The 15,250-nt window shown below is 46.9% G+C and overlaps 7 protein-coding genes across 7 annotated transcripts; 3 read left to right on the top strand and 4 right to left on the bottom strand.

The window, feature by feature from the left end:
• Positions 1 to 317: 317 nt before the first annotated feature.
• N7509_005049 (putative pathogenicity factor) lies at positions 318 to 1,730 on the bottom strand (the record flags this gene model as incomplete). The annotated part of the gene is made up of 2 exons (XM_056629686.1): positions 318 to 1,640; positions 1,698 to 1,730. The coding sequence occupies 2 exons, from the start codon at positions 1,728 to 1,730 to the stop codon at positions 318 to 320; spliced, it is 1,356 nt and encodes a 451-aa protein (XP_056488988.1).
• Positions 1,731 to 2,263: 533 nt separating this feature from the next.
• Positions 2,264 to 3,290, bottom strand: N7509_005048 (uncharacterized protein; the record flags this gene model as incomplete). Its single annotated transcript, XM_056629685.1, has 2 exons — positions 2,264 to 2,687; positions 2,740 to 3,290. The coding sequence occupies 2 exons, from the start codon at positions 3,288 to 3,290 to the stop codon at positions 2,264 to 2,266; spliced, it is 975 nt and encodes a 324-aa protein (XP_056488987.1).
• Positions 3,291 to 3,809: 519 nt separating this feature from the next.
• Positions 3,810 to 5,951, top strand: N7509_005047 (Zn(II)2Cys6 transcription factor; the record flags this gene model as incomplete). The annotated part of the gene is made up of 2 exons (XM_056629684.1): positions 3,810 to 4,438; positions 4,499 to 5,951. The coding sequence occupies 2 exons, from the start codon at positions 3,810 to 3,812 to the stop codon at positions 5,949 to 5,951; spliced, it is 2,082 nt and encodes a 693-aa protein (XP_056488986.1).
• A 42-nt stretch (positions 5,952 to 5,993) lies between these two features.
• On the bottom strand, positions 5,994 to 7,250 carry N7509_005046 (MBL fold metallo-hydrolase; the record flags this gene model as incomplete). Its single annotated transcript, XM_056629683.1, has 1 exon — positions 5,994 to 7,250. One exon carries the CDS (start codon positions 7,248 to 7,250, stop codon positions 5,994 to 5,996), a length of 1,257 nt encoding a protein of 418 aa, XP_056488985.1.
• Positions 7,251 to 7,575: 325 nt separating this feature from the next.
• On the top strand, positions 7,576 to 9,438 carry N7509_005045 (uncharacterized protein; the record flags this gene model as incomplete). The annotated part of the gene is made up of 5 exons (XM_056629682.1): positions 7,576 to 7,859; positions 7,915 to 8,059; positions 8,128 to 8,487; positions 8,547 to 9,334; positions 9,387 to 9,438. The coding sequence occupies 5 exons, from the start codon at positions 7,576 to 7,578 to the stop codon at positions 9,436 to 9,438; spliced, it is 1,629 nt and encodes a 542-aa protein (XP_056488984.1).
• A 955-nt stretch (positions 9,439 to 10,393) lies between these two features.
• Positions 10,394 to 11,111, top strand: N7509_005044 (GNAT family N-acetyltransferase; the record flags this gene model as incomplete). Its single annotated transcript, XM_056629681.1, has 2 exons — positions 10,394 to 10,793; positions 10,858 to 11,111. 2 exons carry the CDS (start codon positions 10,394 to 10,396, stop codon positions 11,109 to 11,111), a joined length of 654 nt encoding a protein of 217 aa, XP_056488983.1.
• A 932-nt stretch (positions 11,112 to 12,043) lies between these two features.
• On the bottom strand, positions 12,044 to 13,038 carry met16 (phosphoadenylyl-sulfate reductase (thioredoxin); the record flags this gene model as incomplete). The annotated part of the gene is made up of 3 exons (XM_056629680.1): positions 12,044 to 12,724; positions 12,778 to 12,790; positions 12,854 to 13,038. 3 exons carry the CDS (start codon positions 13,036 to 13,038, stop codon positions 12,044 to 12,046), a joined length of 879 nt encoding a protein of 292 aa, XP_056488982.1.
• Between the last annotated feature and the right edge of the window lie 2,212 nt (positions 13,039 to 15,250).

Raw genomic sequence — 15,250 nt, 5'->3', positions numbered from 1 at the left:
AGTGGAGTTATTGTCTTTAATATCGGAAAATATTTTGAGCTCGAATCTACTTAAATTCAACTATCATTCTCACTGTCTGATTATAAACCGTACATGTATGATTAGAAGATCTGTATTATTACTAAGGTCAAGTCTGACTGTAGGCATTATTGAGTAATTCAGATTTATTTTTCTACTGTATTGTCAATTTGAACAGTACATCTAGCTAATATCTTCATAATCTAGCAAATATTTAAGGGGTTTTTTGTCTTTTTTGTTACTCTCTCGCTCTAATCCCTTCCCCACAGACCGACGACATTTCGAACAGCACCTCTTGATCATCTTTTGCGCGATGGCCCTTTGCCTTTGCCTTTACCATTCGGCGGCCTTTGGTAGTTGGTGCTGGCATTAGAGGCCTTGGTCGTCGAGGGCTTCTTTACCCCACCACGCTCATTTACGCGATCTAAGGATTGACGAGAACTAGGAGTAGTCCTAGCTGATGAGCCTCGTTTCCCTCGAGGCGTAGAACTATTTCCGGCAGCAGAAGTCAGATTCGAACGCTTCTTGCTCGAGGTCGAAGGCTTAGTCTTCGAATTCTGCGAAGAACTATCCTTCTCCTTGTCGTTCTTCTGCTGCTCGCGTAAAATTTTGTGATCTTCCAAAGCCCACTGCTCAAATATAGGAATAATCTCAATATCGGGAAATCGAACCTCATTGTGTGTGCGCTTGGAGGTGGAGGTGGAGCTGCCGCGGCGAGCTTTGCCTTTCTTTGTCTTTGAGGCTTCGGCGGAATGAGCGTCTTTGGCGGCCTCCTCTTCTGCTTCTTCATTGCTCCTCTGAACTTCTTCCATATGTTGACGAATTTGGCGAATAATTTCTCGAATATCGTTAAAGGTTAGGTCAGATCCGAGTCGTTCCAGAAGCCAGTCTGGAACAGGGGCAGTCACAGCTATTGGGTTCCTACGGCCAATAGGAGATAATTTTACAGCTGAGCCAGAGCCAGATGGAGGGCGAGGTGAATTTGTCGTAGATCCGGAAATGTCTTCATCAGTATTGGTATTGTGGCGACGCTCTTGCTCTCGTCGCCGCAGAATAAGGAGGAAGCTCTTAACACCACCCCACTCCTCCATTCGAGAAAGAGATTCGATCAGGAGATCACACTGAGTGAAAGGCCATTGTCCCGCACGGTATCTTGCCCGCTGGTAGTGCTTGCGGCAGTAATGGACCCAGACATATTCGGGGAAGACCTTGGTGGTAGACTTGTTTCTGCCGAAAACATGCGAGATGATCTTCCTGTAATGGGTATGTTGCTCCCTGTCCATCTGGCAAGTGCCAGCAAACTCGCAAGAGATATTGTTGTGGGTTGCTGCTCTTTCGGGGGGATTGTCTGATGTGTTCTCTTCACTTTCGTCTTCGTCCTCGTCCTCGGAGAGAGAGAATTCAGAGGTTTTGTGCGAAGATAACTCATCAGAGCTGGTTGTCGAGGGGCTTGGAATGTTATTTTCCAAGAAGTTGGTTGTCTGTTGATTAACCTCAGTATCAAGAGAGGTGCTTGGTTGGTTGGAAGTGAGAGCTAGGGGGGTTTGCCCCAGACCTGAGTGAACAAGGCATCTCAGAATAATAAGCCCGGGGAAATAGGGCGGAATAAGTTCTCTAGGGCCCTGGGGATAGTTAGCTTAAGAAGAGGAGTGATGTGTATTGTTCATAAAATATCATACCTGATGTTGAAACCAACGAGGTCTAGTATCCATCAAGGACTGATGGATGGTGGATGGGATGGTGGATGGGATGGTGAATGGGATGGGGGATAAACACATCCCTTTTCGTTCTTGCTGATAATTTTGGATGGAGCTTACTCAAATGATTGGGCAAAAAGAAAAACCAGAGGATGTGATGAGAAAGAAGAAATTAGTCGAGAGCAAGACATCTACTTATAGGCCGCGAACTTGAAAAGGAAACTTCCGCCTTATTTCAGACCCCTCGAGGAAACTCCCACTTACACGATACTTTATTTATCAGGTAACAGAGACAGCTCTAATCTGCTTTAAACCATAATTTCTTTATTTTGAGTAACTATAAAATGTCCCCTTCAAATTTTTAATTATAACCTTGAGCGAGTAAACTGTACGATCTTGGTCACAGTAAGCCTTCTCTGGCCTGTTAAATCATAAATAACTCAAGACTAGAAAGTATCTCTCTAGAATTTATTGTAATAAAGGAGTGTAGATGTACAAACTTAAGAGTGTTAAAACAAGCTTCTTAGTAGAATGATTTCTAGGTAACTCTATTGAGTAGCTCGCCAAACAGCCTTCTTGCCGGCAACTGCAATCGCGATGTCTAATGCGTTTTGGCTGCTCCTCACACTTGCAATGTTCTTCCCCGCAATATCAAACGCCGTGCCATGTGCTGGGGTAGCTATCACCACCGGCAATCCCCCTTGAACTGTGACACCACCATCGAATCCAATGACCTTTAGGGCGATTTGGCCCTGGTCATGATACATGGTTACAATGCCGTCATAATTTGCTCGGGCGACGAAGATGGTATCACTAGGAAAGGGCCCCTTGACGTCTATCCCCTTCGACAAAGCGAGCTCTACACCCGGTCGAATAGCATCAATTTCTTCACGACCAAAGAGTCCATTCTCGCCATTATGAGGGTTCAAAGCGCATACACCCAGTCGAGGTTTTGTGATGCCAGAGTCAGAACTGTACATTCAAGGTTAGTCTGTGGCAGGCAGTTCTGAGTGGGGAAACGTACAGCAAATTATGCAAAAGCTCGATCGAGTCGGAGACTGACGTTTTCGAGATCCTCGCAGACACATCCTTCATTGCGACATGGCTTGTCACTCGCGCCGTCCACAGTCCTGGAATAATATTGACCTCGCTGGTCGTCCCTTTGTGGTTCAAAAGCTTCGCAAACCAACGCAGCTCATCTTCCTCGTGCATCCCAGCCATATGAAGTGACGTCTTATTGAGCGGCGTGAATACAATGGCATCCGCTTCTCCCAGGTTCACCAATGCAGTTGCTCGCTTGAGCTGGTGTAAGGTTCGCTCGCCTGCCGCCTTTGATATCTTCCCTCGTTCAATCGGCGTGGTCGGAGCTGTTCCATCATGCAGAATCTGTATACTTTCGGGGATTGTGACATTTGCGACGGAGGCCGCAGCTTCGACTTCGGATTTATCTGCAAGAACCAGGAGATTGGCTCTCGCGCTATTCTGAGGATCCGCGAGAAGCTTTGCTGCCAATTCAGGTCCAACGCCGGCTGGGTCGCCTAGGGTGATAGCGATGCGAGGTCGAAATGTTGCCATCGTGAAGGTGTTTTTGCCAAGTGAGCTACTGGTGAAAGGCTGTGGTAAGATTCCCTCCCCAGGCGCTACATTTCAAATACTAATTTGGTTCATTTAATCAACAGGATGACTTCCTAGGTGATACAGCATGTTCGCATCCGTCGGCATAACCCCGATCATCCCCGTCGGCAATGGAGCGGGGAAGCGGGGCAGCCTTTCTTCCTGCGAAATGAAATCGGTGCGAAATAGGTGCAAATTTTCAAGAGAAGCCGCAGAAAGAAATTGATTACAACTTTCTCCAAATGGTGTATCGATATGCAACTCGGCTGGTTTTTTTCTTTCGGTGGGAAAAAAAAGATCTTACTGACCTCGATGGAACGGATGGACTGGATGTACCACAACTGCCCTCAGAAAGAGGAGCTAGTAGGCCCTGGAGCGTCAATCAACTTTAATTCATCCGGGGGAGCTTTCTCCTTATGTCGGTTTTAGTTTTCTGTTCTTTCCGCTCCCCACTCTAACCGACTGAGTTTCGTTTACAGCATGAATCGCGAATTGACGGACTCCGCTCATGTGGCCGAGGAGTCATCTCCTGCAAAGAAAAGACAGAAGAGAGGAGCAGAAGATGGGGCAGAGATTCAACAGTCCAAGAAGGGGACAGCGTGCTCTACCTGCCGCAAGCTCAAGGTAAAATGTGACTCTGCAGATCGGGACATGGGCAGCTGTTCACGCTGTCTTCGTCTTCGACTCAAGTGCGTCAGCGAGAAGAAAGTATGGATGGCTGCCGAAAATGTCGAGACACGACCACAGCCATATAATGTCAATTTGATCAAGCTTGAAAGAGCACTCGAAGATGTGCTAGAGAAATTGAATCTGCCTGCACTCGACCTATATGCACCACCGGAGATCGTGGAGCCATCGCAATCATCACGACCGACAAGGCAAAACTCGCCGGAGCCAGGGATTAGCAGCAGCAGACCGCAAGAGAGAGATATCTCACCCGGACCGACCATTGGGATGGGAAGTCTGATCGAAGCAACAAGGCTGGACGGGTTGTGTAGCCAGCTTAGAAGCTCGAAACAGAGGCGTAAAGGTGGAATGAGAAGGATGGAATCGGACTTGATCTCAGAAATGATCTTGACATATGAAGAGGCTGATGAAATGCTCGAACTGTTGGTCACATCCCCTTGGGACTTTTTATCTTTCGAATTCTAATGTACTTGCAAATACAGATTCAAGACACTATTATCGCCACACCTTTTCTCGGCCACGATCCCCCAAGATGCAACTCTAGAAACGATTCGAACGTCCTCCACAATACTTTTCACTGCCATCATGCTGGTCAGCGCTCTTCACATCTCCGGACATGAATATTTACATGAAAGATGCCATAGTCGATTCCTCGGACTTGTTACCTCCGCAATATTCGATCGTTTTCATACCCTTGACGATATTCGTGGACTATGTATCGCAGCGCTCTGGCAGCCCGATTTAAGCTGGAAATTGAGCGGCTTATGTATTCGCATGGCGACCGAGTTGAATCTTCACCACGCGTTTTACGAAGCCTTTTACAGCCCAGATGCCAATGAAGATACTTGCAGGGAGAATCTCGAAAAAGCTAGATTGTGGTACCTGCTCTTCGTTCTAGATCATCAATCAAGCATTGCCTATGGTCGACCACCGGTGATGGCCGAGCTAAGGCCGATTAAAGACTTCGAGGTCCTTCTTAACTCGCCATGGTGCACACCGTCAGATCAGGCACTCATCGCCCAGGTCACTGGGCTTGTCATCATGAGTAAGGCTTTCCAGAATTTTGGTCTTGAGCCTAAAAGAACAATGGGTGGCGATGATGCATCTGTATTGAACCATTTCAGGTTCACAGAAGATTCACGGGTGTGGAAAGACCGCTGGAGTCATTTGAGGATAATCAATATACTAGGAGGGGGCATTGATCTGCACTACTATTTCAGCGAGCTGGTATTGCACTCGTTGGTTCTAAGAGGGCGCCCGCTAGAGACCCTTCATGATCTCCCTACAAGTCTTCGACCTCTAACGCTTCGGGCAATCGAGGCAGCTCATCTGCTTCTCCAGCATTTTATCGAAGAACCAGGATATCGCGAAGGAATCGTGGGAATGCCACTCTATATGCATTCCATGATCGCTTTTGCCGTCGTCTTCTTGATGAAAATGTCACGTCGCTGGCAGAAAATCGGCATAACAATAGATCCAGTTCAACGAACCAGGCCTTTGATCGAAGGCATAATCAAGTTACTGCGAGACTGCAAGGCTGGCGCCAGTCATATGGTTTTCAGCATGGCAAATGGATTCGAGCGAATGTTAAAACAAACAAGCCCGAAATCCAGAAAGCGAATGACCGATCGGACTCCCCGAGCAAAACACCCAGCATGGCCAAATAGATCAAGTGACGAACAAAGGGAGTTTCCTGAAATACCAATTTACGCTCTCGGGCATCATCCAATTGATACCGGTATCCAAGTTGATAAAAGCCCTGAATATAATATTCAGCTGACGCCAGATGTTTCTCCTTACAACAATTGGGGCTTTCAAGATGAAGAGCTATGGAGCTTGGGTATGGGGTATGATCTTCTTGCCCCTGGAGGCGAAGGACTTGCAAATGCCGACTTTCCATTTTTCCTGTACGAAGAGATGCAGCAAAATAGTTAGATTTGAGCCTCTTATGGGCCCCACTTGGATTGTATCTATAATCTACTTCTTGAACCCTTCCACCAGAGCGCCATCCACCCAAAGACCATCAACAATAGGTTTTTCCCGATTTCCTGGCCCAGCCACATTTCCATCTTTATCATACCGTGGAAGTTCACCCATCCAACCCCAGTGGCACTTCTGTTTATATCCCAGCCTTTTCCAATCGTTGAGATCATCATCGGGGTTCTCATTGAAAGTCGGCAAATGATCAAGTAATGATGTGTCGTGCGCTAGAAAGACCATGACATTGGGATCAGCGTCGAAATACTTTTGCATTCCGTAGGTCGAAATCACAGCAGTGGCCGGGTCTTTGTAGGTTGAATGCGCATGTGTCGAGAGTTGGTAAAATGGCGTGGATTTTGTATCAACTGAGGGCCCAATTTCTCGAAGCTGAGGGTGATGAGCGGAGAAGAACTCGCATGGACATGGCATCGGGTATTTTTGACTGCTGAGAAGAGAATCCGCGGGAATGGAGTTCGGTAATGGGATTTCCTCACTAGGTCTGAAATCACCTGCGAAATGGCAAATGTCTCCACCGAGGAAGACAAAAGTGTCTGGTGTAGTTCGAGCCAAAGCACATATATGTCCTAGCCAATGTCCGGGGGTGTCTAGCAGATATAGGGAGCCATCTCCATAGAAGTCGGTAGCAGGAAACGGTCCGATGTTTAAGTCTGTGCAGTCAATCTCAACACATTCCCTGTCCTTGAAATCGTCGGCGTTAAGATTGGAGTTTGGGTTCTCAGGATATGCGGGGAAAGGTCCCGTTCCTTTTCCATAGGACAGTCTCGTCGACGGTGGGAATAGATGCGGGCTGCCCATATGGTCCCAATGGCTGTGAGACCAGATAATATCATCTGCGAGAGTTAAATTCCTGATCGAGATGGGTTCCAGGTGTGATTCCAGTTCCATACCGATCTCGTCCAGCCTCGTGCCTTGTTCCTGCAAAATTTCTGTGACGTCCTTCTCGATCTTTACGCCCGGGATCGCGGCCTCGATTCTCGTGAGTGTGAATGGTGGGGAGTTCCAATAGTCCTTTCGTGTTCCAAGATCAAACATTGCTTTCTTTCCTAGTCGCTCGTTTTCGATCAAAAAGGCCACGGTTGTGACGCTCATTCGTTCGTGTCCAGGCATTACCGGCTTTACAAAGGAAAAAGCATGCAATGACATGAAAGATTTCGTGTCTATCATGCGGACCCGCACTGTTTTGTCCGACGGAGGGGGTGGGTTGAGCAGACCTAATCCGATCGCTGTGCCCATGGTGACCTTCAGTATTAGTCCCAGGAGATGTCGTAAGAAAACTTCAAGGATTTTCAGGCAACTTTAGTCTTAACAATGACCGTGCGGGGAACATTCGGCTAAGGGCTCATCCACCATTGTTTCTTGCAGTTGATGAGCGATCGGACATGCTCGGCCCTAAGACCGACGGGTTGTTGCCGGTCCCGACAACTAAGTGTCGACCACTCCGGCGGGGCTCCCAGCATGGATACCCCGTGGGGTAATGACCCATGCATGGACGCCGGTATAATTATCAGCAAACCGACCACTCCTGGGTCGCCTTTTGGTCATAACTAAAGCCGTCAACATGAGCCCAGTAATGGGTGAAGAACAGAAGCAAACGGAAGCTCCTGGGCACACTCATATTGAGCTTCTAACAAGAAAAATGGATTCGCAACCAGATGAAGATATAACTGTGGCAGAGCTTGAAGCCGGAAAGATGGTTGCCAGCGACGATGTGATTAAATACACCCAAGACGATGATGAAGCAATGAAGGCGCTGGCAAACTACGATGGTCCACCTTTGGTCCTGGATGATGCTACAAATCGGAGATTACTTCGCACAATAGATTGGCATCTTATGCCCGTGCTGTGAGTTTTCATGGTGGCTTCTATGGACTTCTAAGTACTAAGTAATACTCTCTAGGTTCTGTGTGTTCGGCCTCAACTACCTTGACAAGACGACTCTTTCCTACGCCAGTATCATGGGGCTCAAAGAAGACATACACCTAGAGGGGAACGAATACCAGTGGCTGGGATCTATTTTTTATATCGGTTGGCTGGCCTGGGAAGTAAGTTCCGTACAGTGCTGAGCTGGTGGTCATTTTGGATTTCTCTAACTCCGAGTCCTTGATTATAGTACCCGACGAGCCGACTCCTACAGCTTTTACCTCTAGCCAAATATTCAGCTTTCTGTGTTACAACCTGGGGGATAGTACTGACTCTGTTTGCGACCGTGTCGAACTTTCAGGGAGCTGTGGCGATTAGGTTCCTTCTCGGTGTTTTTGAAGCTGCTAGTATGCCGGCCTTCGCTCTGCTCTCTTCGCAGTGGTATACTGTGCACGAACACAATTTGAGAGCAGGTATTTGGATAAGTGCAAACGGATGCGGTCAAATAGTTGGCGGCTTTGTAGCATACGGTGTTTCTCGACGCCTCTCGGCAATCGACGCCGCCATTGCTGGTTGGAAAGTTATCTTCATTGCCACAGGCTGTTTCACGGTAAGCCAAAAAGAAAGAAAAACATAGTTCAGTATGCTGAGATATCCTATAACTCAAAGGTTTGTATAGGCATTTTATTTTTCGTGGTCATTCCTGACTCCCAACTCAATTGTCGTTGGCTCAACGAGAGGGACCGCCTCCTTGCGATCCAGCGCGTCCGTGGGAATGAACAAGGCATTGGCAACCGACATTTCAAGTGGTATCAATTTCGCGAAGCACTGCTAGATCCTCTAAATTGGGCCTTGTTTATGTATGGTGTTTTATCGGATATTCCCAATGGCGGTCTTACAAATTTTTTCAGTCAACTCATCGTGAGCTTCGGATATACTTCGCAGCAAAGCCTCCTCTACGGTATACCTGGAGGTGCTGTCGTGATAATTGCCTGTTTGTTGAATGGCTGGGCAGGTGATCGCTACCATAATCGGACGCTCGTTGCATGTGTACCGATGACAGTAGCATTGATAGGAATCATCTTGATTATTGCTTTGCCTATTGCAGGTGACAGCTACAATATCGGACGACTGATTGGCTACTATTTGACACAAGCGATCCCTGCTACGGGGGCTACAGTTCTATCTCTTATATCCAGCAATATCGCAGGCTACACCAAAAAAACAACAGTCGCCGCATTATATCTCATTGGATATTGCGCGGGAAATATTATTGGGCCGCAGACATTCAGTCCCAAGGATGCACCACGGTACGTTCCGGCCGAGATAACCATAATGGTTTGCTTTATTCTATGTATTTGCGATTTACTTTTCATCAACTGGTGGTGCCGTCGAGAAAATCGGCGAAAGGCAGAAATAAAAGCGAGCCCCGGGTATATTAGGCTACAAAACCAAGGGTGAGTTTTTCTGATTCTCAAAACGAGTCCCATCTACTTACAAAGACCTTAGTTGGCGTGATTTTACAGACAAGGAGAATCCTGAGTTTGTTTATGCTCTTTAGTTAAGAAGTTGTAGAAGTGCATCAATGAAAAGAATGGCGATCATAGCTTATGCTCTCGCTAGCTCTGCTTTCCACGGCGCTCCAGAGCCGCAATCAACCCAATGTTCAAGCTTCGACTAGGGTAAAAAGTCGGCACCATCGGGTGATGTTGTAGAGGAGATATGGTGAGTAGGCTGAGCGTGAAGTAAATAGTGGGCACAGGCATCTTTAAGGTCGAAAACAAGTCGCCCTTGTCCCTAGACCATCGGGGGAAAAAGTAACGACGAGGTTGATTATTTGAAACGCTTGGCCTACCTCGATTACCTTTTTGCTTCTTTCAGGCCGAAGGACCAAATCTGGTCCAGGGAATTTAATCTATTTTCTTTTTTCCTCCTTCCCTCTTTTCTTGTTTGTTGTTGTCTGCCTAGTCCATATTGCCTTCCAATGCGTCCGTTTATATAGTCACGTGGCTTCTCCATATGGAATCATGACTAAGCTACCCCAGATTCTCGAACTTCAAATCTGCATAGTGAATACAAGTAATTTTGGGACGCTGTCGTCCCCTCATAGAAGCACTGGGTCGATTATGTCTATGAAGCGCCGTATAGTTTTTTTCGGAAACCCCCCCCACACCCCGATTCATATGGAGAGCAGTTTAATGATGTCCATACTTTTTCTTCCTTGATATCGATTGCGAGTTAATCAACACTAGGCAAGCGTCTAAATTCACGAGATAGATAATCAAGTTGCAGCCTATCATAACTTGGCATAAATTATCCGTCATACATGGTTAGTAATTGCAGTGATGAGTGCCTGGGTACCGGTAAAATCGGCCAAAAGTTGGTTGCCTGGTATTTCAGCCAGCAATATTTTTGCCTGCCTCATCACTATTTAAACTTCTTATTTTCTTACATGAATTTGGCTTTTGTGAGAAATATACCAGAGAAATCGACGAAATTGAATCAATTTTAACACCATGGCCATGCCAAACTACTCCATTCTCCCAGTCGTGGAGGCCGATCTCCCATTCCTCGCCAAATTCATCCACGCCTCGAAGCTCCGCCTCAGTATCAACCGCCTTTTATTCGAAGAGTGGCCAAATGAAACTATTCAAATGAAAATGTACACGGGAGCTGTAACTTACGGGTTCAAAGACCCTGCCACAGAGTCTTTCAAGGCGGTCGATACCGAATCGAACGAAATTATCGGTTACTTCGTCCTAGCTCGCAAGCGACCGGCACAAGAGCTGCCAGAATATGAACTTGGTGCGAATCCTGACCAAGGAACTCCGGAGGTTTTGAATCCTTCTCTGTTCGCTGAGATTATGACTGCATCTGCGGAAATTGCGAAGGCGACCGAAAACACGGACTTTTTGGGTAGGTCTTTAGAATCTTTCAATCAGCTACGTGAAAGGTTACAACATTCTAATATTCAAGGCAGACTTGGTTTATATCTGTGTGGAGCCGCGGTTTCAGAGACATGGAATTGGAGCGAAGTTGATTCAGCTTGGCTTTGATCGGGCAAGGGAGGAAAATATCCCTTTTGCGCTCTGTGCAGAGGCACCGGCCCATGGGTTTTATGTCAAGTTGGGATTTGAAGAAACTAAACGTGCGGACATTGATCTCTCAAAGTATGCTCCAGCGTATAGCGGGTTTGGAGTCTTCAGATTGACTGGAATGATCTGGCATCCTTAAATTCCTCTACATACATCAATTGCTTAACTCCGGCAATAAGAAGAGTAGTGGTTGCGGGAATCCTGCCAGATTGAAAAAAAAAATGCGTCGAGAGAAAACATTGCTCATTACTAGTAGCACGTCATCAGCATCAGCACCCCACGGCCTCGTTTTCACAGCCATATAAGGCGAATTTATCATTTCCCCAGTGAGTCGGATCAGCAAACTGGGCGTGCTTCGGGGTTTCAAAAATTGAACAAGGCAGATTATCGCCGATCGGCGGATCGCTTCAGGCAAACATAATGCTTGATTAGACCATGAAATCGTCGTCACCAGATAGTATTTTAGTGTAGGGAATTTCAACGAGAAGTAAAATCGAGGAAATACTAGTTATCATAAAAGGTGACATTCGAAACCTTTCTAAAAGCTGTACTTGGGTGACTTTCGAATGTTTCACTCTTATTGAAATGCCCGTCCTTTAGGGTTGGTGCCACACGTGATCGGCTCCTGGATCGGAGCACGCCTAACGCACCGGAGCCAACCCGCAGCAACCTTGTGGTAAACAAAAATTTAAAGCCGAAAATTCAGCTGGGTGCTACAATTGAGGGGATACTTGATGGCTTATATATTAAGATGGAAGAAGTAGTTAAAAATGCATCTTGTTATGCTATTGGATTCTATGTATCGTGCAAGGGTCATTATTGTTGGGCCCCACTAAGGTGCCCAAAAACGGAGCTCAACTCCAAAAAGGAGACCCGAAAGGATTCAGGAGTTGGCATGCAAATAGACAGTGTAATTTCACTGTTCTTTTTGAGATGGGAGTAAAATCCCAGGGACATAAGAGAAAATCATCATAGAGAAGGCTGGGCCGCTGAAAGAACAAAGAGGTATCATCCACAAATTAAACGCTGGGGTATGCAATGAGACTGGAAAACAAGACAGGAGAAGGGAGATCACTGGGCAGCAGTAAGTTGGTTCTGCAGAGCCTGAGTGAGAGCCTCCTCTTGACGCTTGAGTTCCATCTCCATCAGATACTGGGCGTACTTGGATCGAGGGTTGTGGATACCGCACTCGGTCTTCTGCTGGCCCTTCCAGCGACCGGAGCGCTCGTCCTCGTTGTCGGCAACGGGTTGGGTAGAGTGCCAGTCTCCAATGCTCTTGTAGCCACGGTCAAGCAAGGCATTGTAGGGAACATCGTTCTCCTTCACGTACTGCTTGACTTGGTCGAAGGACCAGTTGGCCATGGGGTTGATCTTGATGAGGCCGGCCTCGTCAACTTCGATGACATCAAGGTCACCACGCTTGCCACCTTGGCTGCGACGGCGGCCAGTCAGGACGGCGTGGACATTCATCTCACGGTAGGCACGTTGAGCGGGCTCGACCTTGGCAACCCAGTCATAAAGCTGGTCATCGGCTTCCCAAAGACGAGAGCCATACTTAGTTTCGAATTCGGCAGTGGTCTCGGCCCCAGCAGGCTTGTAGACATGAACATTGTTGTTGGGGTAACGCTTGCGGATACGGTCCACGAGCTCATGGGTCTCCTTGAAATGGTACAGGGTGTCGAGGAAGATCAGGTCGACCATCTGGGGGCGGGGTACCTCCAGCTTCGACAGCATATCAAGGGTGACAGAGACCTGTCAGACCAAAGGCAGTGGTCTGGAAGAGGTGGGGGAGTGATGTGATGCACCATCTCAAGATATCTTGATGAAATGAGTCAGATTGATGTATGAAGGAGCGGGGTGATTGGTAAGGAGTAAGAATACATACCTTGAGGTTCGAGGAACTGAAGCTGACGGTTAAGGAATTGAAGATGGGGCTTAGTGAAGACAATCTCGGGGATATATTCTTCAGATGAACCACCGCTAACATATCCAGACTCGGTGCAGTTGTCTCTTGAGTCAATACCCTCAAGGTCAGAGGGGTAACCGAGGGGCGTCTTGGCCGGCATTGTGGCGGGAAGTATGTAGTAGATGGCGAGAGAGAGAGAGAGAGAGAGAGATGGAGAGAGGGTGTGTACAAGCAAGTATGTATGTGAGTTAAGTAGTATGAGGTAATGGAGGATCAAGATGTACACTTGGGAGTGGCCAGAAAGAGCTTGAGAAGACAGAGAAGACAAGGGACAGGAATATAAGGACACACAGGAGCAATCACGACATCATTTCGGATGTTCGTGCCTGGCATACCATCCGAGCCCGCCATTACTGTTCATTCTGCCGCAATTGCAATCACGACATTGCAAAATACCGCCTGCTGAATCGGGGGAGTTGCTGAAAAATTCAGTTTTGTCATCCTCCGGGGGGGATCACGCAATTCCTGCATAGTTGGTCTCTGTGGGTTCCCCTACCACCGAAAATCGCAAGATTGTTGGCCTGCCCCCCTCCAAAGGGTCTCTTTGTCCAGGCACCATCGAGGATCGCCTCACATCCCGAGCTGGAGCTAACCTGCTCAAGGTCTAGGGCTGATAAATTCCTCGGCTTCGGTCAAATTTGAATGCCTCCGGGTGGATTTGTCTCAACATCCCGGTCTCCGTATTCCAAACCCCGCTGCTGACCAATGCATCTGGGGAAATCTTGGGAAATACATGGTCTACAGTTCCTAATCCATGATGTTAGCGGGGCAATATCCAGAATATTCGAGTTTAGAAGTTACCCGATCAAGGAAGCTTCCCTAAGGATAGCATTGTGTGATCCATGAAGTATGTCATGGTGGAGTGGCGGGCGGAGAGATCTGCCAGACTCGTTGATGTGATCACTCTTCGCCGCCTGGCAGAATATTCAGAGCTGGAGCAATGTAGTTCGCACAGCTATAGTACCTAGTAGTAGTACTACTAGTACTAGTATTTCAAAAGTCCTTCTTAAATTATGGCTATTCAGAATGAGGAAATAAGGAAATCAAAGTCTTGAACCTTGTTACATAGTAGCTAGTAACTAGGTATAGTCGGTCATAAAAGCCACCCACCTAGCAGTAGACAGGCAGTAACTATATATATTGAACTTGAACCTACTCTGAGTCCATACCTCACTACTAATTAAACTTGCACACATTAGCAGGAAATTGCCAGGAACTTTCCAGTAGTAGGTAGGCCTTGCCAACAACATGTACAAAACCAAGACAAAACAAAAAGATAATACTTGGATATATTCTGTGTCCAACTAGTCCTCTGGTATCCACATCGTGAAAACAAGAGGAGAGGCAAAAAAAGAAAGGCCCGAGCCCGGGATCGAACCGGGGACCTCGCGCAGTCAATGCTTTGGGTGAACCCTAAGCGCGAATCATACCACTAGACCACCCGGGCGAATTATACCAAGATTCATATTTTTGCCTACATAGGCCTATAGAGTAAGAAAGATAAAAAGATAAATAAGATATCCAGATACATCATAGATCTAGATTTTCAAACCCCAAACCATAAGTTAAGTAAGATCTTGTTTGATAGACTATATTTGAATATAGTAAGAAATAAACCCAAAATGTAAATTATACCAGTGAAATTATTAATGCTGATTCATTAGATAACCTTAGGTATTGATTTAACTTACCTACTATATAAAGATGCTTAGATACTTATAGATCAACATATGGCATAGCATACAATGTAATTAAGTAGTAGCGATTCGAACAAAAAAATAGCTTAGAGAGAGTGTGTGTGTGAAGGATGAAGCGGCGTAAGGCATCCACGAATATCCCTCTCCTAAAAAGCAGCGTCTTGATGCTTTTCAATCATTCTATTCCAGTGTTAACCAATTTTCATCACCACCAGTACTACCATCACCGGTGCCACAGCCATTGCCAGGCTTGGTCGAATTGGAAGCGCCAGAGGCGGATGTAGCTCGCGAGCTATTGAACGTTGTAGATGAGCTCAGTGTAGGTGTACGACGACGGAGGCTGAGTTGTTGATTCGATCGATTGTGAATATAGGTGTTAGGGGCAGAGAGCAGGCATCGGTATCTCTGGGAGACTGCGGGCCGACCGAGAGAGCGATAGAGCAGAAGCGACAAAGCGGAAGTAACAGAGCGAAAGTGATTAGAATACCGAAAGAGCGACCCTCAAATATCGTGGTATCGACAGAGGGGAGGAACGACAGAATATAACAAAGTCAGAGCGACGAAGCAACTCAGCGACAAAGTGACAGGATCAAGTGAATGGACTGAGCGAAGAGT

The sequence above is a fragment of the Penicillium cosmopolitanum genome (assembly GCF_028827165.1).
Source record: "Penicillium cosmopolitanum strain IBT 29677 chromosome Unknown utg000006l:49.0-5199605.0:1.0-5204138.0, whole genome shotgun sequence".
NCBI lineage: Eukaryota > Fungi > Ascomycota > Eurotiomycetes > Eurotiales > Aspergillaceae > Penicillium > Penicillium cosmopolitanum.
Note: the sequence above shows the minus strand (reverse complement) of the source record. Positions and strands in the feature narration are given on the sequence as shown.